General features: G+C 55.8%; 1 protein-coding gene across 2 annotated transcripts in view; it reads right to left on the bottom strand.

Annotated features, from left to right (window-relative positions):
- CARM1 (coactivator associated arginine methyltransferase 1) overlaps positions 1-21,549 on the bottom strand; it is a 42,445-nt gene extending 20,896 nt beyond the window's left edge. For both annotated transcript variants that reach the window (XM_047777092.1, XM_047777093.1), the window contains exon 1: positions 21,315-21,549. In XM_047777092.1, coding sequence (XP_047633048.1) covers positions 21,315-21,534 — 220 coding nt within the window. In that variant the 5' untranslated portion in view covers positions 21,535-21,549. The remainder of the gene's footprint in view (positions 1-21,314) is intronic.
- Positions 21,550-22,437: the final 888 nt, after the last annotated feature.

Below are 22,437 nucleotides of genomic sequence, written 5' to 3'. Positions count from 1 at the left end.
CCTTGTTTAGTCTGAGCCCTAAGCCTGGACCACAGCCTGGAGGAGGGTTTTTGCCAGATGACCTCACAACTCAGGAGCCAGATGTCACCTCCTGGGGGTCAGGGGAAGCAGGACACAGGCATCCTTCTGACAGGAAGGACTGGCAGGTCAGCCCCAGGCTCACAGCTATGCAGCACCCCCATGGGGCCCAATGCCTTGACGTGGTACCCATGCCCACTCCTGAGGCAGGAAATAAAGTCGATCTGTCAGCTGCTCCTGTGTGGCGGTGAGCAGACCAGGGAGGGCCTGTTTACAAAGCAGCCTGGCAACCTGACCAGTTGCCCTAGGCACCCCCTGCAACCTGGCGCCAAGCAGGCAACCACAAGGACCTGGGGCCAAGCACAGCTTGGCTGCATCCAGAGGCTTGGGCCAGGGAAGCCAGGGCTAAGGGCAACCTGGGCTGTCCCATCACGGGACAATCAAAGCCCAAGGAGCTAGCATTTTTTTTTTTTTTTTTAGGGCCACACCCACGGCCTATGGAAGTTCCCAAGCTAGGGGATGAATCAGAGCTACAGCTGCCAACCTACACCACAGCGACAGCAATGCCGGATCCTTAACCCACAGAGTGAGGCCGGGGACTGAACCTGCATCCTCATGGATACTAGTTGGGTTCATTACCGCTGAGCCACAACGGGAACTCCTGGAGCCAGCATTTTTTATATGTCACAGCTATATACCCACAGCCCAGTCCCTAACACACAGGAGAGCTCGGTAAATATCTGAAAAACAAACAAAAGCTGGACCAGGCTCCTACCTCTCTGAAAAGCCTCAGGAAAAGTCCAAGCTCTGGGAATGGCAGTTGAGGAGCTGCATTCATCAGCCCTTCCCTCCCCTCACAAGCCCCTTCCCAGGGCCACACTCAGAGTCCCAGTCCCCCAGTGAGCAGGCAGTGCACCTCCACACACAGACACACACACACACAGGCCTTCCCCTCTCCCCTACTTTCACATGGAGAGGCCCTCAGGGAATGGACAGAGATGGTGGTGCTGGCCTATCCCTGCCAGTAGACACCATTCATGGGGCTCAGGCTCACCTGTGACCAGGCAGAGCACAGCCTGCCTCCTGGTTCCCCAGGAAAGGGGTCTGGAGCCCACAGGGCCTGGACCCAGCAGTGGCACAGCCCCATCTATCAGGAAACCTCCTGGCAGACTGGAAGGCTGGCACCATTCCCTCCCCTCCCTTTATTTAGCTCTTCAGTGGGTGCACCAGTAAAGAGGCAGAACCCATCTCTGTCCTGCCTCCAGAAACCAACCCAGAAAGTACCACCCTTGTCACATCGGCTGGCGTACTCAGGGGCTGCCTGCATGCAGCCCAGAGATAGGGGACAGGGAGCGGGAGATGGGCTAGCAGACTGCCCTGACAATCTAACTGGGGACGACCACAAAGGGGGCTGCGGGCCTGGGGACTATGCTGGGTTTCAGCTCACCCAGGTCAGGCAGAGCTGTGTTTCCCTCCCCGATAGCAATGGATGGGTAGGCCTGCCGCCTGCTCACTCCAGACAGGCTCTGAACAGGGGAGCGCGAGGCAAAGGCCCTTGGCAAGTGGAGTGTTAGCCATCCCCCGGCCACCACAAACATGTCCGCCCTGCTCCTGGGCCCAGCCTGACGCCCTGGGCTGGCCTCCCACCTCCCTCACGGCAAAATCAGTACTGCCCAGGCTCTGGGGCCAGGGGACCATGGGCCAGATGGCCAGGGACAACTAACTCAAGGGGAATGCAGCAATTGGGGTGCACAGGGGTGGAGGAGGGTATGAAAACCACCCCATCCATCTTGCTCCCTAGGAGCAAGGCCCCCAAGTATCCATGTCACAAATACCAAGTTTCGGCCCACACGCACATCCTGCTGAGATCCAGAAGGGGCTGGGCTGTCAGACTGCGAGTTACAACTGCTGAGGTGCCAGGTTCTGTTCCTGTGCTTTCCATGGACCCCTCAAAGCACCCTTATGACCCCACTGGCTCAGAGAAGTTATGTAGCTCACTGAAGGTCATACAGCAAATGGCCCAGCCTGCTGGCTCCAGGATCTGTGTTCCGGCACAGAGTGTATATACCCCTTCTCCATGGCTCCTAGAACAAGCAGCAGCCAACTTTATCTGTGAAAGACCAGGCAGTAAATATTTTCAGCTTTTCAGGCCTGTGATTCACCACCACACACCATACATTAAGGGGCATGGCTTTGTGCCAATAAAACCTTATTACAAGCCTGGCAATGACATGAATGGATTCACGGTCCCAGCCTCAACCTTTGGGATCTGACGCTTCCTCCAGGTAGATGGTGTCAAAACTGGGCTAAAATGCAGGACACCCAGCTGATGCTTAAGAAATGCTTGGTGTGTGGGGACACCGCCCCCCCCCCCCAACACTTGGTAATCAGAAATGTGCAGTGTGGTACTGAGAGCAGGGGACACACTCAGGAGCAGGGGCCCAGCAGGGAGAATGGGGATGTTGGGACAGCCTGGCTGCGGCCTGGGGAGGTTGCAGACTTCCAGGCCTGACAGGCAATTTGTAGGAAGGATGAGGAGTGAGAGAGGCCCCACTGGGCCTGTGGCTCAGAGTCTAGCTGCACCCATAGCCAGGGGCTGCAGCCAGAGGGACCATGTGCTGTGTGGAGAGGGCCAGGGCTAGAGAAGGAGCTGCCAGGCAGGCAGGAGAGGGAGGCTGGGAAGCCAGCTGCCTGCTCCCAGCCCAGCACAGAACCATCCTTGCTGGCTCCCTGCACAGCATTGTGGGATCCAGGGCAACAGAATCTGGGGGGACACCGAGGCATGGGGCTCCCTGGTCCCAGGCTTGAAGGAAATGTCCTGTTCCCCATCCTCACTCCTGAGCCTAAACAAGGGCCCAGCACCCAGGGGCGCCTTGAAAGAGCTGCAGCCTCAAATGGTCTCTCCTCTGCCTGCACCCGTCCATGGTCCCCCAGAGCCTTCTGGAACAAGTCCACAATCCTTATGGGGTTCACAAGCTTCCACAAATGTGCATGACCTCGACTCCGCCCCTCCATCATCCCACACTGACCTAAGCTCTAGAGCACAGACAGAAGGACTTCTCTCCAGCCTCCTGGCTTCTCAGACCCTCCCTAGCACCTTTCCTTTCTTCCCTGCCTCCCTGTCAACTGGTCCAGGTGGAGGAGGACCAGGAAGCTTCTCCAGCACTTCCTGGACAAGCCCTGGTGGCAGGTTGGCTCCTTGTTTAATGTCTGCCTTGCACAGACCCAGGGCCCTGCATGCGGCTGGCTCGGCGCCTGGTGATGCTGATGTGCATGGCACCCCCAGGGCCAGGGGTCAGAGAAGCTGGGCCCCTTCCTCTCGTGCAGGTCCAGGTGCCCAGGGTGTGCCTGCACTGGGGAAGGTCACTTAACCACTGGAGGACGCTGGGCATTGGGCAGTCCCAGGTAAGCACTGTCCTCTTTCCCTTTCCCCTTTGCTCTGGAACGAGGGGGCCCTTTAGTCCTTCAGGCTGGACAGACCTATGTCAGAGGGACCCCAGAAGAACAGGGATAAATGCTTAGGGACAAATTCTCTCCTCCCTGGAACCTTCCATTCTCGTGTAAGATGAGGGAAACTATGGAGGGCAAGACGGAAAAGCAGCCACCAGCTCAGAAGGGAAAACAAAACAAAAACCAAAACCCAACACAAAAAAAGGGCCACGTTTCAAGTCTTTGCCTCTCTAACAGGAAAACTACTACAGCCACAAATGAGGAATAATTAAAGCTATTTATCTTGGCAGACTTGGGGGTGGGGGGGGGAACGCTTGTCCCAATGTGAGGTCTTTTATTAAACAGCCTCCTACTGCCAAATAAAACACAGGCTGTTCACCTTCCAGAGGAAAATATTCCACAGGAGAGGAGAATTAGGTGAAGAGGAGGACGCAGCATGAAGAAATCAGTTGCTCTCCTCAGCCCGCAGCTCAAGCCGCACCAAGCGCAGGGGACGAGAGCACAGCAGTGAACAGGCCGGCCAGGCCCAGACATCCTGCGCCCCAGGCACCACGGGGAGGCAGACGGCACCAGTGAGAAGGCAGAGCAAGGGAGCTAAGACGTGATGTCCGGTACAACAGGGACTATGGGCTGCCTAGGGGAGGCAGTGACATCCAAGCCAAGCCAGGCCCCAGGGGATACAGGGTTTGCCTTCCTTGAGGGGCCTCCTGTCTCTCAGAAGCACCAGGCCCCAGCCCTGGTGGCAGTGACCATGTTCCCCAACTGTGGGCTTCGAAAACTTCCCCCTGTCCCTGGTGGTGTGGAACCCTGGTGTCTAGGACATGGGAGACCACCCTGGGCTCCTCCAGAAGGAAGGCCAGGAGGGCAGTGGTTAAAACGATGGCATCAAACAAGACTTGGGGGGGAGTTCCCTCTGTGATACAATGGGATAGGTGGTGTCTCAGGAGCACTGGGACACAGGTTCGGTCTCCAACCCAGCACAGTGGGTTAAGGATCCAGCATTGCCGCAGCAGTGGAGGTCACAACAGAGGCTCCAATCTGATCCCTGGCCCAGAAACTCCATATGCCATGGGATGGCCAAAAAATAAAAATAAAAATAAAAGCACAAGAGCTCCTGTCGTGGCTCAACAGTAATGAGCCCAACTAGCATCCATGAGAATGTAGGTTCATTCCCTGGCTTCGATCAGTGGGCTAAGGATCCAGCGTTGCCATGAGCTGTGGTGCAGGGTCACAATTTGGCTTGGATCTGGTGTTGCTGTGGCTGTGGTGTAGGCTGGCAGCTGCAGCTCCAATTCAGCCCCTAGCCTGGAACTTCCATGTGCTGCAGGTGCAGCCCTAAAAAGCAAAAAATAAAAATTTCTTTTTAAAAATGGAAAAAAAAAGCAAGACCTGAGGTCAGGGCCAAACGTGCAGCTCTCCAGATGTGACGGTGGGCCTCGGTTTTCTCATCTGTCAAATGGTGATCATGGCACAGCCCGTGGGGTAAGAGGTACACAGCCCACATGGAGGGCCTGAGGGATGTCCCCACTACTTGCCTTCGCCCCCACCCTCAGGAGTTCCATCTGTGAAATGGAGATAAAGGAGGATACAAGCCCCCTACTGTAAGGGCCCCCTGGGATCATGCAGGTAGTAGTAAGTGTACTAAGTACTTAATCATCAGACAGCCATTGTCATGGTCTTGGAAGAGAATCCCGTCCGGGGAATTCTAACTGGGCCTGGCCTCCCTCTCTGGCCAGCCACCTAAGCCGGCTCCTCCAGTGCTGTCCTCGGAGATGCTCCAGGCAGCTGCTGCCACCCGGCCCAGTCCCAGGGTATTTGAGGACCATGAGGTCACCCTGGGATCCTCTGACCTGGCCCTGGCCTGGGTGAATCCCAGCCCCTCCCCCAAGCACCCAGAAGCCCCAGGGTCCCCTGGGGCAGCCCTTGTCTGGACATCTCTTCCCAGGGCACCCTGTCAAAGATTTCTGAGAGGCCTTATCCCACAAGCCTTCCTCTCAATGTCTGCAAAGATTCACCTAGATACAGGGCTGCTCAAAGCAGCAGAAAACCCAAGATCCACCGAATGAGTGAAGGAAGGTACAGCCAATGAAAAGACATAGATTCCAGTCCGCAGACACTGCCATGTTAAGATGACCAAGCCGGAGTTCTCGTCATAGCGCAGTGGTTAACGAATCCGACTAGGAACCATGAGGTTGCGGGTTCGATCCCTGCCCTTGCTCAGTGGGTTAATGATCCGGCGTTGCCGTGAGCTGTGGTGTAGGTTGCAGACACGGCTCGGATCCTGCGTTGCTGTGGCTCTGGCATAGGCTGGCAGCTACAGTTCCAATTAGACCCCTAGCCTGGGAACCTCCATATGCCTTGGGAGCGGCCCAAGAAATGGCAAAAAGACAAAAAAAAAAAAAAAGACCAAGCCACACTACTAGGGACAGTGTAAAATACACACATCACAGGTGTAAAAATGAGAAGTGGGGGGCAGGCACACTGTGTGCCTGGGGCTTGTTTGGAAAGAAACCCCACAAAATGACTTCAGAGGCTGCCTCTGAAAGGGAGGTGTACTTTTCAATAGGCACCCCCCACCTGCCATTGTTTAAACCCACAGAACCTCCAGAACAGTGGGTTCCTGGGGAGATTTACACATGCAAGCCAGTGTGTGCCTGAAAACACACGCAGGAAAGTCACACTAGAAGACGACCAGGACAGAATCGGGAGGGAGGAAGAGATGGACTTTTCATGTTACACCCTCCTGAGCCGTTTGAATTTCTACCCTGTTCCTGAAAGATAAGTAGACAAAAGGTAATCGTGACGGTGCTAAGGGGAGGCCTGGCATCCACACAAGTCGTCAGGGTCCTCTCTGAAGTGAGCAGGTCTGCCTAAGCGCCTCTCCCAGATCCTGCTGTCGGGAGAGGGTAGTAGGAACAGGCCCTGAGCCCCCCACCCCCACCCCTCAGGTCCCCATGACCCAAGTGTCCTACTAGGGTTGGAAGATGAAGGACACCGGCCTCTCAGCTGGTGACTGTCTCTCCCATTGCAGGCCTGCACCCAACCCACCCCCCTTCTTAGGTGGGTGTGATGGAGGAGGGGCAGCCGGCAGGCCAGGCCAGGATGCCCAGGGCCCCTAGAGACTTGGCTTTCTTCAAGTCCATGGCAGTTCCTCTTCCCCTGCTAGGGAGGCCACACGGCCAGTGCAGATTCCAGACCTCCGGCTTTGAAGTCACTTAGACCCCGCTTTGAATCTGGGGTCTGCTACCTGGACCCCCATCCCAGCAAGCCTCAAAAAATAAAAAATAATGCATCATCCAGTACTGACCTAAAAATGAACATATCCCGTGCCCAACCCAAGACCCACAAGCACATAGCAGGTGCTTTGAGCACAAAACATCCATCTCGGGGGCTCCATACTCCCAAGGCACTCCAGGCAGAGGCAATGATTGGCGAGAAGACATCCCAGAGAGAATTCTGAACACAAGGCCGTGCTGGACTGAGAACAGGGATCTGGCCAGTGGACCAGCCCAAGTAGGTACACAGACCAGGCTCAGAGCAAGCCTCTGACACACGGCCGAGGCCGAGGCACCAGCTCCATACCATGCTTAGGAAGGTATTTATTAGGTTTCACAGGTTCCAGGTTGGGTCATTAAGCCATGTCAAAATGGTCCCCTGAGTTGGCTGAACACATTACCTCCCTGGGAGAAGACAAGAGAAGCCCTTTGCTCTACAGGCAATATTTATTGGGGGTGGGTGGTGGAAGCTCTCGGTTTGTCGTATTATTGTTGCCGCAACACAGCATCTGTCCACAGGGACCACAAAAACTATCTCTAACCCTTCATCTGAATGGCACATTATCCTTCATGCCTTTGAAAATATTCCACAGTAACAACAGTAGCCACCTCTGCTGGTCCCCTCCTTGTCACCCCCATCCCCCAGGGCTGACGGAGGCTGGAGAAGAGGCCCCATGTTAGAGACCCCCCCCAAGCCTCGTAAGTTAGCACTGGCCTCAGAGGGTCTGGCTTCAGGAGGGGGCATTAGCAGGGACTCCTCTCAAAGGGCTGGTCCATGGGGGGGGTCATCTCTGCCTTCAGGGGTTGGAGACTTCGGGTCCTGCAGGCCTGGTCAGGAGGGGCCCAAGGATGAGTCTAATTATGGGGTGTGCACAGAGGGGGAACCCCAAGAGAAGACGGCCCAGACAAAGAAAGGGCTTGGCTTTTCTGAAAAGAATACTAGGGACTCCAACTGGGCGGGAGCCATTACATGCAAATATCTCCCCCATCCATGCTAATCAGCCCACAGCCCGGGGCTTTGTGAGCTACAAAGGAAACAGCAGATGTGCGCTGGGTTCCATGGCCCCTAAAAGCAGGGGGCTTAGCAGATAATTACTGGGGGGGTTGTGGGAGAGGCAGCAAAACCAGCTCTATGCACTGGGCTGCCAGCCTCCTCCACTCGGCCTTTCCTCTGGGGCCGTGACTTTGAAACTGCTGCTGTGTGTGGTACCAGGCAAGTACCTAATGCAGTGCTCCCAAACCACTTATCTCGTTTTCAAGAGGGGGAACCGAGGCACAAAGAACCGACATGCTCAGTGTGGACTCAAGAAAGAGAGCAGGAGTTCCCGTCGTGGCGCAGTGGTTAACGAATCCGACTAGGAACCATGAGGTTGCGGGTTCGGTCCCTGCCCTTGCTCAGTGGGTTAACGATCCGGCGTTGTCCGTGAGCTGTGGTGTAGGTTGCAGACACGGCTCGGATCCTGCGTTGCTGTGGCTCTGGCGTAGGCCAGCAGCTACAGCTCCGATTAGACCCCTAGCCTGGGAACCTCCATATGCCGCAGGAGCGGCCCAAGAAATAGCAAAAAAAAAAAAGACAAAAAAAAAAGAAAGAAAGAGAGCAAAAGTCCAGCCCAGCCTCTGGCAGAAGAGCCAGGGCTGGGAGGCTGTGGGGACCACGCTCGGGGCCCTGGGAAGGATGTGGGCTCTGAACCCAGAATTAGCCAGGCCTGGCTGGTTGACCATGGCTGGCAGGGGTCACTGATGGTGTCCACCACCACCGGTGACAGCAGGAGCTGGGCCGGCAAGTGCTCTGTGAAGACTGAAGCAGCAAGGGAGGTCTCAAGGAGCAGCAGAAGGACCCCAGGTTGTGCAGGGGTCCCACCCTCAGAGTGGTGGGTCCGCTCCAAACTCTGGCTCTGAGGAGAGAACACTCAGCGAAGGAAGCTGAGCCAGTGAGCATCTGGGGAAGGCGAATTGTTCCTCCTCTGAGCAGCTCAGGGGCCCTAACCCTCAGCCCAGGGTGGCTCTAGGGAGGCCAAATCGGAAGAGGCCAGAGGACGGGGCAGAAGCAGCCTTGGTGGAGGAGGGATGGATGAAACAAGCTGGGGGGGCTGGGGGGCTGAGGCCCACCTGCAGTCCCTGCAGAGGGCCCATCTTGGAAGAAAAGTTTGACCACTGCCCCCCCACCCCCACCAACGCCCCAGGTGAAACAGGATGACCTGGGGGCTATACTGCTGCTGGAGGGGCTCCACCAGGCCCCTGGGGCTCTGAGAGCCCTGCCTCTGGGCTCCAAGAACAGGATGTTTGAGTTAGGGGGGCCCCTTCCCGCTGGGCCCATGGCTGCCTCACCAGATGTGACTCCAGATGTGGCCCAGGCAAGAGGGAACAGGGTCTGCCTGACACCACAGAGGAATCAGCACCAAGGCAGGAATGAGGAAAGACTGGCTTTGGGCTCCAGAAGAATCCACAAGGGCCACTGCCCCAACACAGGACACAGACCAGAAGGGCCAGGTGCTACATCTTTGCAGCATCAACTCCCCAGGGGAGGCAGCAGGGCGGAGTGGAGGCGTCAGGGCCAAACCTTGGCTGGCATCCCACTGCTGCCTACTACCAAGTGCCTCAGTTTCCTTGCCTATAAAGTGGGGTGGGGGCAAGAGAGAGCTGTGGTGATGTGATGGTGGCTCCCCCTGGGGTGAGTCAGTGAAAGTAAAGTGCTGGGCACAGCGCCGACCTGCCACATGTTGGTGGTCAGCAAACGTTACCCATGGCAGGGCTGGAAGCGCTGATAAGCAGGGTGTGGGGATGCAGGGGAGTCAAGGTGAGGCATCCCATCAGCGTCTCCCATCTGGGGCTCATCCAACACTAGGGACGCCAACCTCTGATCACAGAGAGGGCTCAGACAGAGCCAGGCTCTGCAGAGGGGCCTCCAGAACACACAGAAGAAGTCTGGAAGCCCCAGCCTGCCTTTTGCCTTCCCCTCCAGCTCAGGGAAGAATGTGGCAACTTCTCTGGAATGTCCCTCTCGGGTCTGCAAGAGGCCTCCCAATCTGCCTTTGATTACTTATTCACGCGCCCCCTGCGGGGGGATCGTCAGAGCATCCCTTTTTCATTAGAGCCCACTGATCTGCCAGGGTCCTTGCAGCCCACCCTGCCAGAATCTCACCAGTTCCTGTGTTGTCAGGCAGGTTTCTACACACAAAAACCATTACATGAGTAACACATCCAGGAAAAAAAAAAAAAGAACCCCAGCCACGGGAACACAATTAGCGGGGGAGCAAATCCGCCAAACAATCTTAAAGAAAACAGCCCAGATCCGCTGTACCAAAGCTGTGGGTGATGAATTGCCTGAAAGAGACAGACAAAAAAGAGGGAATAAAAGGGGTTCTCCCTTCACTAGGCAAGGAATGGGGGTGGGGAGGAGACGAGCGCTCCCCGCCCCCAACCAGTCTGGACCTGTTTTCAAGAATGCCCTGCCTGGTGCCAGGGGACAGACCCACCTGACCAAAGAAAAACCACCCAGAGGCTGAGGGACAAGCTCTAGGTCTGACTTTGGGGGGCAGTTATGCGGGTATATACAGTGTAAAATACACCTAAGGCCCAGACATCTGTGTGTATGGGTCAAAAAACAAAGTAAGTGATCTAAAGAATAAGCCACCACAACAGACACATGAGAGCCACGGAGTCGCCATATCCAACTCCTGCAGGCCCTGGTGAAGTCTGGCCTCAATTCCCTTCATGTGACTGGTTTTCAGGGAACAAAAGGGGTGGGTATGGGGGAAGTCGGGGACTCAGGCATAACTCCCCAGTAAGGGACCTGGGATTCTAAAGTCAGAGCTGTGCAGCCTAACCAGGGCAGGTGGCATGGCTTCTCTGGGCTGATGTAAAGGATGCCAACAGCCCCGCCCTGCACTCTTCCTGGGACCCTGAATCCTGAAGATTCCCAAGCGAGAAAACAGGAGGGGGAGTTCCCATCGTGGCACAGTGGTTAAGGAATCCGACTAGGAACCATGAGGTGCGGGTTCGATCCCTGGCCTTGCTCAGAGGGTTAACGATCCGGCATTGCCGTGAGCTGTGGTGTAGGTCGCAGACGCAGCTCGGATCCCACATTGCTGTGGCTCTGGCGTAGGCTGGCGGCTACAGCTCTGATTAGACCCCTAGCCTGGGAACCTCCCACATGCCGAGGGAGCGGCCCAAGAAATGGCAAAAAAGACAAAAAAAAAAAAAAGAAAGAAAGAAAGAAAGAAAGAAAGAAAAAGAAAACAAGAGGGCGAATGCACAAAATGAGTCATTTGGGACCAGGAGGGGCAGGATCTCCAAGGCCACTTCTTTGTGCCCCCTCCTGTCACCAGAAGGGCGACCAGAGTGAGCTCCTGTCTAACATTCAGAAATGGATTGTCCGAGGAGACACACATGTACTGACAAAGCAAAAGACTTTGGAAAAAGGGGTACTCACGTGGAGGGCAGCAGGGTAAGGGAACCCAGAAGAACTGCTCCGCCCAAAGGGGGCATTTCGGTCATGGTTCCCTAGCCCTCCGGCTCTCCCTGTACCTGTCTGGGGCTTTCATGCTCACCCCCACCTGGAACACATCTCTTCTAGACCACACAGCAGCTTCAGGAGACCAATACTTTATACCATGTTTTTTACCTGCTGTGTGGTGGGGCTAAGACCAAACCCCAAAACCACTCTCTAGGAGATCTCTTGTGGCTCAGCAGGTTAAGGATCTAGTGCTGTCACTACTGCTGAGGGGGTAACTTGTGCATGCCTCGAGTGCAGCCAAAAGAAACAGAAAAAGAAAAAAAACTGCTCTCCTCTAAGAGGAAACTAGGGAGAACTAGGGTCACTTGGCCGAGGTCACAAGGTCAAGTCAAGATAAGGCTCCACAGCCTGTGCTAATCATGACCTCCAGCTGCTTCTGACCCAGAGAGGGCTGCTGCAGACCAGGAGGGGGAAGGGAGAACATTCCAGCCCAGGAATGCAAAGCAGGCCTGTCCCTCAGCCTGGCCAAGAGCAGGACTGACCCAGAGACACAGAAGACCCCAGATGACCCCAAGTAGGCTAGCACCCCAGCTGAGCCCCCTATCTCTGAGCTCCCCCTTCCCACCTCAACTCTCTCCAGCTGGTGGCCTCCTGCCCCATTCTCTTCAGGCTGGCTCCTGGGCCACTTTCACCTAAAGTGGGGAGATAGGACTCCTGGTCCGTCTCTCTCTGCTCCCCAAGAGAAAGGGGGTGGGGATCACATCTGACCTTGTACAGGGCTGTGCCTACAGTCCAGGCACATGTACCCACCGGCCACCAGCCAAGCCCCTCAGTGAAACCTCCCCACCAGCAAGGAAGCTGAGATTCATGAGGCTGAGTCATTCACTCAGGATCACACTGCTAGGAAAAGACGAGGGACAGAACTGGGCTTGAGCCCAGACACAAAACAGGTGCCACTTCCCTCCGCAACACTCAGAATAAAGGCCAAGCCCCTTGCTGGGGACCACCCCTCCCCCTACTGCTCTGCTCCAGCCACTCCAGTCACTGGCTGCCCTTGGCCATGCAGGTTCACAGGCTCACTCCCTAGCAGGTCTTCCTGCCTGCTGAGCAGCAGACACTATTTTAAGCTTCTATTAGCTCACAACTCACAACAAATCTCCAAGGCAGATGCTACCAAGATACCCATTTTACAGCTGAGGGAACTGAGGCACAGAGCTATCATGGCGATGGTGAGGCACGGACTCACCTCCTCTTCTGGCAGCTTTAATGCCCCATACTGGGCAGGGACCAGCCAGGACCAACCCTCACCACCCTCAACACCCCTCCCCTGCAGTATTCTTAAGCCTCAGCTCATTTTACCTTCTTCAGGGCACTGACTACTACAGAGTCTGCATGACTGCTGACTTAAGTGTCTGTCACACACACGCACACCCCCCGCCCAAGACACACAAGTGTGGGCCCATGTGCTTATTCCCAGATCCTAAAACAGTACCTGGCATGTGGCAGATGTTCAGTAAATTTTTGCTGTTTAAAGTTAGACAAATGGTAACCACGATAAAAAGACAGCAAGTTCACTCTGAATACATGTTTCTGGTTGGAAGAAGGAAAGGTTGGATCTCCACATTTTCAAAGAACTCCTCCTGGGTGAGGTAGCTCCTCCTCCATCTCCCCCACCCAGACTCTGCCACCTGGCCCTCCCCAGGCCTGTCACCTGCCTGGGACCCCACCCCACCCTCGAAGAGGCTACCCCTCCTACTCAGAAATCTAGTGACCTCCCCTTGGCTCTCACACCATTCAAAGCCACTCCTGGAGTGGACACACACAGAGACACACCAGCCCCCCCCACCCCACCATGATCATCCCCATCCCGAACAAGCCAGGGGCATCCACTTTACTCCCCAATCGCTGCTGTCCTCCAGAGGCTGTCAGCCCTTTCTAGGGTCCCAGACCCCTCTGAGGGGGATCAAAAGCAAGGGAGCCTCTCCCTAGAAAAATGCACAGAGAACCAACAACAGTACCTCGGTCACAGCTTACAGAAAGTACACAGCATTTACACATGTTCCCTCCAGAGAGGGGCTACTGTCACCCCTTTCCCACAATCAAGGAGGCTTCTCTGAGGTCTCAGCCTCTGGTCCCTCTGCCCTATTCGAACTGCACATGATTTCAAGGGCTCATCCCATGAGCCTCCCCAGGGGGCCGTCCAAGAACTTCAGGTTCAGAGCCTTAGCTCTGAGCTGCCTGAAGCCCCTCCCAGCCGTCCTCCTCAGGAACAGCCAAGTCAGTCTCAAGTCTGGGCCTCCATGCCTCCCTGTCTCCCAATGTCCTGGCAAACTCACGGCCTCCCCAGCTGCCTTCCCAGGCTCTCTGAGAAAGGAACCACGCCAGCCACCAAGGGGTCCCAAGCCTCCCCCATTCTGCAAGATCTGACCTGGTCTCAGAAGACACCTCAGAATCGCCGATGACCTAACGCCATCCTCCTGCCGAAAGGCCCTGCCCGCCTGCCTCACCCAGCCCCCTATACCTAATGCCTGCGCTTGCTTGTCAGGTGTTGCTCATGGCGTGGACCACGTTTCACCTGTGATCTCACGTGGGTACCATGCCAGGCCCTCAGTCCCTGACTGAAACACGTGGGGTCTGGTGTGTTTCAGATTACAAACTCTTCAGATTTGAAAAAAAGGTTAACAAGGCACAGACCACATGGATTATCCCCAGCAGAGAATGGGTAACATCAGTAACCAAGCCCCGTTCCAAAACGTGTGAACAGTCAGTCTAAACTGCATGTGCACAACTATAGTTCAATAAATATAAATAAATAAAGCACCTTTTAAGGAGGAAAAAAGTAAAATAAAATAAAATAAAATAAAATAAAATAAACTCGATGTGCAGAGATGAGAGAGAACCCCATGTGGCAGCTCAGGCAGGAGTTTGCCCATTTGGGTCAGGTTGGATCTTGCTGCCAAAGAGGTTTTCAGAACTTTTGGATTTCCAAATTGCCAGCAAGGGTCTTGGGCTTACACAGGTGCAGGGAGGTAAGGAAAGGGAGGGGCTCAGGAGGTGGGCAGTGGGCGGGGTCTGGGAGTTCGGATTGGCATAACAGCCCCCAGCTGCTTGGGGCTCCAATTCAGCCCCTCAGGAGGAGGTGCAGAGGCCAAAGAAGGGCGTGGACTAAGAGTAAGAGACATTTTCCCACGCCTGATGGAAACGCGGGTTCAGAGAAATGCCTCTCTACTTTAAGAAACAAACCACTGCCAGTGAGAGAGCAAATGGTTACTGGCGTGAGGCCTGTGTTGGGTGGGCGGGCAGAGAGCAGGAAGGGGATGCTGCTGGTCATTGGAGGTTCATGCTCCTTTTGAAGACTGCACTGCCATCCAACTTAGCCTCGGGTGTGTAGGCCCAGGGCTGCAGCCTTCCAGATTTTTCAGAAGTACAAGGCCAGATTTTTTTTCTTTTTTTGGGGGGGCTGTGCCTGTGACATATGTAAGTTCCCAGGCCAGGGACAGAACTGCACCACAGCAGTGACCTGGGCCACAGCAGTGACAATGCCTTAACCCTTATGGAGCTTTAAACTGCTGAGCCACTAGGGAACTCCAAAAGCCAGATTTTGATGTGAAATCCTGGTTTTAAAAATACTACTAGTCTCCTTTTATTTTAACCACATAGTAAAGCAAACTTTTTAGGCAGATCACTCACCACCCCTGGTAACGGCCTCTGCCATCTTGTCCCTGCTGCCCTGGGCAGACTTTTGTTCCATAACATGATTCCCAGCCTCTGACATGCTTCAGGGGCAGGCTAAGGTGAAACTATTCGGTTACATTTCTGTTACATTCTCCAGTCTGCATTTCTAAGTTCCATTCTTATCATGTTAGGGCCCGCATCCGTGAAAAATGGCAGGCCACTCCTGACCACACAGAGGTTTGAAAAGGCCCCATCACTTGGGACATTCTATTACCCGCCCTTTAGTTCCTCCATTCCTCTGTGGGACCCCTTTGCTCCATGCTAGGCTGCTGTCCCCAACCTCCTACTTGAGCCTTTCCATAAACCAGGAATATCCTTCCCAACACTCTGGTGGTTACATCCACATCCTACCTACTGTCTCCCAGTGTCTGTTCTCCCTTTCTCCCACAGAAAAAGAAACCCTCAAGTTAGCTGAGCACAGGGCCACTCTGACTAAAGACTACATTTCCCAGGCTCCCTTGCAGCTAGCAAATGGCCATGTGACTGCACCATTCTAGCCAATGGGATGAAAGCAGAAGCACCCAGGGCACCTTCTGGGAACCTCCCCTGGCAGACACCTGGCAATGCCCTTGGCACCCTTTGTCTCTTCCTTAATCCTGCTGTCTGGAAACCAGAGTGTAAGAGCTGGACTCCAGCCGCCATGATGATCTCCGATGACAAGAGCTGAACCTGGGAAGGCAGGAGTGGGCTTAGCTGGAAGGACCTGATCCAGGGACTTCCTGAAGCAGAGCTTCCATACCAGCCCAGGTCGGCCAACGTCCAAGACTTTAGGACGAGAGCACAAGAAATAAAATGCCATCCTGTTTACACCACTGCCACTCTGGGTCTCTGTTATGCCTGTATAAATAGAATCTTGACCACCGTTTTTCACTAAACCACTCTGCAGTGAGACAGAGGGTCCAACGGCCATGAACTCCAAAGTCAGCTCTGCTGCCTGCCAGCTGCTTTATTTGGTCAAGTCTTTTCATCTCTGCGTTTCCAATAATAAAATGGGAGTGCTTTCCCTGACCTCCTAGAACTGTCCTAAGGACACAGCAAGGGCCACACGTGTCAGGCTAACCGGCCCAAGCGGTCCAAAAAGGGAACTCTCTTTGGCCTGAGCAATCAGGACACTTCACAATCAAAACAAACAGACCTGCACAAAGAAGGGCTTTGGGGTTTCTCTAGAACTGTGGCAGATCTGCCAAGCCTGACTGGGGCTGAGTCCCCAAGTTCTCCTTCTTCCTGCCATTTGTTCATTCATCCCAGAGGACTGCAAGCTTTCTCTGTGAAGGGTCAGTAAGTAAATATTTTAGGTCTTACAGAACTCTGTGATATCGGTTGAACATTCTCCTTTTTTAAAAAATCAATCCTTCCAGGGAGTTCCCGTTGTGGCACAGTGGTTAACGAATCCGACTAGGAACCATGAGGTTGCGGGTTTGATCCCTGGCCTTGCTCCGTGGGTTAAGGATCTAGCGTTGCCATGAGCTGTGGTGTAGGTCTCAGACTCGGCTCAGATCCCACGTTGCTGTGGCTCTGGCGTCGGCCGGTGGCTACAGCTCCAATTGAACCCCTAGCCTGGGAACCTCCATGTGGCCCTAGAAAGGGCAAAAAGACAAAAAAAAAAAAAAATCAATCCTTCCAAAATGTACCAGAGTTCTCTTGTGGCACTGCAGATTAAGGGTCCAGTGTCGTCACTTCAGTGGCTTGGTTTCATCCCTGGCCTTGCTCAGTGGGTCAGGGATCTGGTGTTGCTATGAGCTGTGGTGTAGGCTGCAGACTCAGATGTAGCTCAGATTTGACCCCTAGCCTGGGAACTTCCATATGCCATGGGTGCAGCCCCCAAAAGAAAAAAGAAAAAAAAAGGTACAAACCCCCCTTAGCTCTCACTGGTTAAAAAAACTGGCTGCAGGCCTGATCTGGCCCACAGGTCATAGATTGCCCGGAGGCTCTGATTTATGCTATTATCCTGTCTCCAGCTGCCCCCAAGGTCGAACATTTGAGACACTGAACACAGGTTTAAGCAAGGCCTGGCACATAGTAAATGCTCAATAAATGACAGCAGCCAGGAGCAACTAGCAGGCACCAGTGAAATGCAAATGCCCTTTGGTGTGACTAGCTTTCTGCGTTGTCACCCCAGTTTGACATTGAATATTCTAAAGGCTGGACAAACTCTTCAGAACCCTTACCCTCCTGAAACCCCCTCACCCCAGCTGTTGGGGAGTGGGGAGGGAGGCTACCAAGAGCGTGACCGAAGGAAGTCAGAGGGTTCCTGATTCTGTGGTGGCAGCAGACCATTCTTCTTCACCTTGTTCTTACAGAGGGTTTTTTTTCTCTGGGGTTTCCACTCCCTGGCAGGCCCCCACGAACTGAAAGTTAGCCCCTGTCAGAGCCAGCCCTGCTATACGTCCCTTCTGAACCCACAGGGTGGGGAGAGACCAAAGAACCAAGGGAGAAAAGCAACACAGTCATCTCCAGAAAGGCCGCCACGGGGCTGAGGAACTGAGAGTCTGTTCTGTTCACTGCCCCAGCTGCCCCGGGCCGACAGGGTTCCCACGGAGCTGTCTCCCTGCAAGGGGTGGGCAGCCTGTGTCCAAGAACTCCGAAGGCCGTGCCAAGGCTTCCTCAAGGCCCGGGAAACCAGTGCCTCTGCCCAGGGAAAATGGCCTGGTTTTGGTAGCTGCCATTTAGCCAATGCCATGGACACAGGCCAGCCAGCGTGACATCAAGTGGCAAGAAAGGAGTGGGGAGGGTTACCGTTCACTGCAGGTGAACTGGGACAGGGCCTTGCCCAGCTGTCATCTTTCCCACATGGAGACTGCAGACATCAAGGAACAGGACTGTAGGTCCTGCTATCCACACCCATCTCCCAGCCCTGCCACCTGAGACAGAGGCTGCGGCCCAAGGGTCCCTCTCCTGGTAGAAGCAGGGGCTCCCTCTTAGAAAAGCCAGCTGTTCACCATTCCATGCCAACAGCATCACTTGCTACAACATCTATACACAGATACCCTTGACCGAGATGCACTTCCCCCACATTCTTGGGCCACCAGTGGCATTATTCCCACTGCAGATGAGGAAACCAAGGCTGTGCAAAGATACCTGTCACAACAGGTTAGGAAACAGCTGTTGCTACAGGTGAAGTGGCTGGTTCAAGACCACGTAGCTGGTGACTCACACCAGGCAGACTCCACATTCAGGACCCTCAACAGCAACCCAAGGACACCTCTGGCTCGCCTCCCGGCTGTGAAGCACTGAAAAATTCAGGCAGAAGTCTTGGCCGACCACCCATCCACCCCCCAGCCCCACCCACACACAGGGATCTGCAAATACAAGTGGCTTGCAGGACCCCACCTCATGAGAAACAGGTAGGTGGAACAAGGGCTCCTGGAGCCTTCTCACTTGCAAGGCATTCAGGTCCCAGAAGGGTCCAGGCTGGAAAATGCTGAGGCCAGGGAAGGAAGTTCATCCTAAGAGAAGGCCTAAAGCTCCCTCCCAGCAGCGTGGTTTACCCCTAAGTGCCCCCAGCCTGCCCAGCAGACGCATTCCCACATATCCTCTCTCCAGTGGCTGGACCATCTCCGCCTTTTTCCAGGGGACCATCGGCCAGCCCTCCACACCCAGCAGGCCGGGCCTGCTCATCCAGGACTTTGCTCTCCCTCGGCAGACTTCAGAGCAATCCTCCCTGGGGGCCCACACACTCCAGTGGGGCTCAGGAACCAGTGCTGCCTCGCCCTGAGCAGTGAGCTGGCCACCCCTGAGGCAGGCCATTGCCAGCTCCTAATGGGAACAGGTGCTACCTCCAAAGCAGTGTTCATGTACTGAGCAAACACACTGCACCACACAGAACAGTCATCACCTCCATTCTACCACTGAGGAAACTGAGGCACAGAGACTCACAACTGCCTACAGGGCATCAGTCTAGCCATGTAGTGGACCCCCACCCCTCCAAAAAATCTGTCCAAGCCCTAACCTCAGGAACCTGTGGATATGACTTTATTTGGGAAAAGGGTCTTACAGATATAATTAAGGATCTCAAGATGAAGACCCTAAATCCAGTGACAGGTGAACTTGTAGGGAAAGACACAGAGACACAGGGGAGCAGCCATGTGAGGACAGAGGCAGAGACTGGATTTCTGTTGCCTCCAGCCAAGCCAAGCCTGGAGCCACTGAAAGCTGGAAGAAGAGCCTCCTCTAGAACCTCTGGAGGGAGTGTGGCCCTGCCAACACCTTGATTTTCGACTATGAGAGAATACATTCCTGATGTTCTAAGCCACTAAGTCTGTTACAACAGCCGGAGGGAACTAATACAACCAGAGTCAGCCAGCTCCAGAACCCTGACTCTCAACCCTGCACCAATGATCCTTGAACAGAAAGGGGAAAAGATTCTTTCATATCCAAGATTTTATCATCCCAGACAGAGATACTCAGTTTGAGAAACATGGACTTTCTCCTCTTGACAAGGCTTCAGTTTTTGTTTTTTGGTTTTTTTGTTTGTTTGTTTGTTTTTGCTTTTTAGGGCCGCACCACAGCATACTGAAGTTCCCAGGATAGGGGTCCAGTCGGAGCTACAGCTGCCAGCCTACACCACAGTCACAGCAACTGTAACGCAGGACCCGTGCCGCATCTGCAACCTACACCACAGCTCAGGGCAACGCTGGATCCTTAACCTACCAAGCGAGGCCAGAGAATCAAACCCACAACCTCATGGTTCCTAGTCGGATTCGTTCCCACTGTGCCACGATGGGAACTCCCAAGGCTTGTTATAAATGACCTCTAAAAGAGAAGGGTTCTTTTTAGAACCAATAACAATTCTGTGTGTATCCACAAAACAACACAAAAGCAAAAACTATCCCAGAGAAAGATGTACAGAGGCAAGACCTCAAGACTACTTGTAGAGTGGGTGGGAACACTTTGTACTACCTTCCTAGTAATTCAATAAATCTAAAGCCTTTCAAAAATCAAAAGAAGTTTATTTACAAAGAAAAACCAACTCCTGTGGAACTCCTTTGAGGATCAGCCCTGGGACCCTAGTTTGAGAAACGCTGCCCTACACTGTTCTCCACCCTATTAATGCTGGTTGAATAAATAGCCATGCTTACGATCTGGGGGATCCTGCTGGGCTTAAGTGTCTGTCCTGAGCTCCAATCCCCCCCCCCCCCCCCCCCCCCGCCCCCGGGATACCCTTTTCTCTCCTCATCTGGTCCAAGAAGACTGGGCTCGACCCCAGCCAAAAAAGTCATGCAACACTGGGAGCTCCCTTATTTGGGTTTTCCAAGTTGAGGTGTGGGGAGCACCCTCTGCCTGAGCTCCATACACTTCCCTTCAGAAAACCCTGTTCCCAAAGTGGCAGAAAACTCACAGAGGCCAAAGCCAGGAAAGGCCTCCTCAGTGACTCCCCAGAGCATCAGGGCAAGAAATCCGGAGAGACAAAGCTAAGTGTAACAGTATAACAAAATGTGAAGGCGGAATCCTGACAGGAGAGAACAGATAAGAAAGAGTAACAAGAGGAAGAAAAAGGATAAACTACAAAGAAGCAGAGTCCTCGGCAAACACCTTTGTAATTTTTTTCTCCCCACCGAAATGTCATTTTTGAAACTCGCTTCTGAAAATACAGCCCACTTCTCACATCCCCAAAAAGGAAAATCGGAGGACCGTGGCGAAGGAGGCAATGTTACCCCTTACTTCAGAGCCGGGCATCAAGAAGGGACCCTACCCGTCCACGTATCCACGAGGCTCACAGCCAGTGGCTCGCACCACCCTCGCATGGGCCCTCTCCTCAGATCTAGAAGTTTCCCACTCGGGGGTCCGGATTGCCAAGCCCTCCGGATGGGTGGCACAGGGTCCTCCAGGCTGGGCACCACTTTCCAACCGTCCTTGGCAGTTCAGAGGGTCTCCCGAGATGGCCACACACCCCCTCCTCCCCGCTAGGGCGGCCACACCCGCCCCCAGACTCCCACCTCTCCCACGCCTCAGGCCCCCTCCCCTCCCACCCAGCCTCCACACCCCCAGCTTCCTGCGAATTCTCCCTTCCACTCGCGGCCCCCCACTTCCTGCTCACCCCCTCCCAATCTCAGGGCCCTCACTACTCCCCCATTTCCCGCTTCCCTCCGTAGTCCGGGCACCTCACCTCTGGCCACCACGCACGCCCTCTTTTCTCTTTCTGCCGCTTGACACCGTCCCTCCACATCCCTCAACTCGGGGACCCCCACACCTAGCTCCCCCGGCTCGGCCCCAAGGACCCCACCCCAGGCCCCCACGGGTCAGGGCCCCTCACCCTCGGGGCCCCGGGCCCCTCACTGTGGTCGCGTCCCTCCCGCCCTGAGCCCCCAGCCCGGCCGGCCTCGTGCGCAGCCCCCGCGCGCAACCCGGCCCTCGGCCCGGCCCCGGGGCCCCGCACTCACGGCTGTAGAGGGCGATGCCCGCCGCGTCCGGGCCGGCGCGCACCTCGAGGCGCAGTGCCTGCTGCTCCGCGTGCCGCTGGATCTCGCCGTTCGCGTCGCCGATGGTGAGGAGGCGGGCGCCGGGGAACACGGACACGGCCCCGCAGGGCCCCGCGACACCCGGGCCGGCCGCCCCTGCGCCGCCCACGCCCGGCCCCGCCGCCGCCGTCGCTGCTGCCATCTTAGATCCGGCTCCAGGCCCCGCCGCCGCCGCCGCGCCCGGGCCCAGGCCGCCGCCGCTGCCGCCGCTGCCGCCGCCGCGCAGGCCGAGGCAGAGGCCGAGCCGGGCAGCGCCGCCTGCCGGCCACGCGCCGCCTCGCCGCCACCGCGGCTGCTGCCCGGCCCCGTGGCGCAGCGCCCCCTGCCGGCGGCCCTCGGCGCTGGGAGGGAGCACGCTGGAGGGGCGGGGCCTGCCCCACCCAACCCCGCCCCGCCCCGCGCGAGCGGTCGCCGCTTTGTGAGGTGACTCCGCGGTCCAGGAACAGCGGGGACAAGAGCGTACGTCGGGGGAGGTGCTTGCGGCGTGAACACGCCCCTGGGCCTCGGCCCCGCCCCCCGCCCCGCGCGGCCTGAACTGCCGGCGGTGCTTTGTGAGGCAGTGAGGCCGCCGAGGCCCGGGGAGGGCGGGGACCGGAACGCGCGTCAGGGGGCGGTGCTTATGCCCCGGACACGCCCCCTGGCCCCGCCCCGACAGTCGTGCCCAGAGAGGTGCTCCCAGCTAGAAAAACGGCGGGGGCGGGCCTGACGCCCAGCAGCAGCTCCGACACGCCCCTGAAGCTTGGGTCCGCCCGTTGCCCCTCCCGGCTTTGTGAGGTGACACGCTGAGGGGCGGGGTCCAGCTGCGAAGAGGCCCCGCCCCTACACCCGTCCTGTTCCCTCCCACTTGCTTTGTGAGGCTCTGGGTTCAGGGGAAGGCCGGAGTGAGGGGCGGGGACAGGACGTAGGGACACGCCCCAGCCGCAGCCGGCGGGATGGAAAAACAGTTTGAGTTAGGACTTGACTCCAGTACCCCACCTGGGCCCTCTGTCTGAGCACTCAGCCACTCCTCCGCTCCACTCCATCATCTCCAGCCCCTTACTCCAGG

Source organism: Phacochoerus africanus, chromosome 4 (genome assembly GCF_016906955.1).
Source record: "Phacochoerus africanus isolate WHEZ1 chromosome 4, ROS_Pafr_v1, whole genome shotgun sequence".
Classification (NCBI taxonomy): domain Eukaryota; kingdom Metazoa; phylum Chordata; class Mammalia; order Artiodactyla; family Suidae; genus Phacochoerus; species Phacochoerus africanus.
Note: the sequence above shows the minus strand (reverse complement) of the source record. Positions and strands in the feature narration are given on the sequence as shown.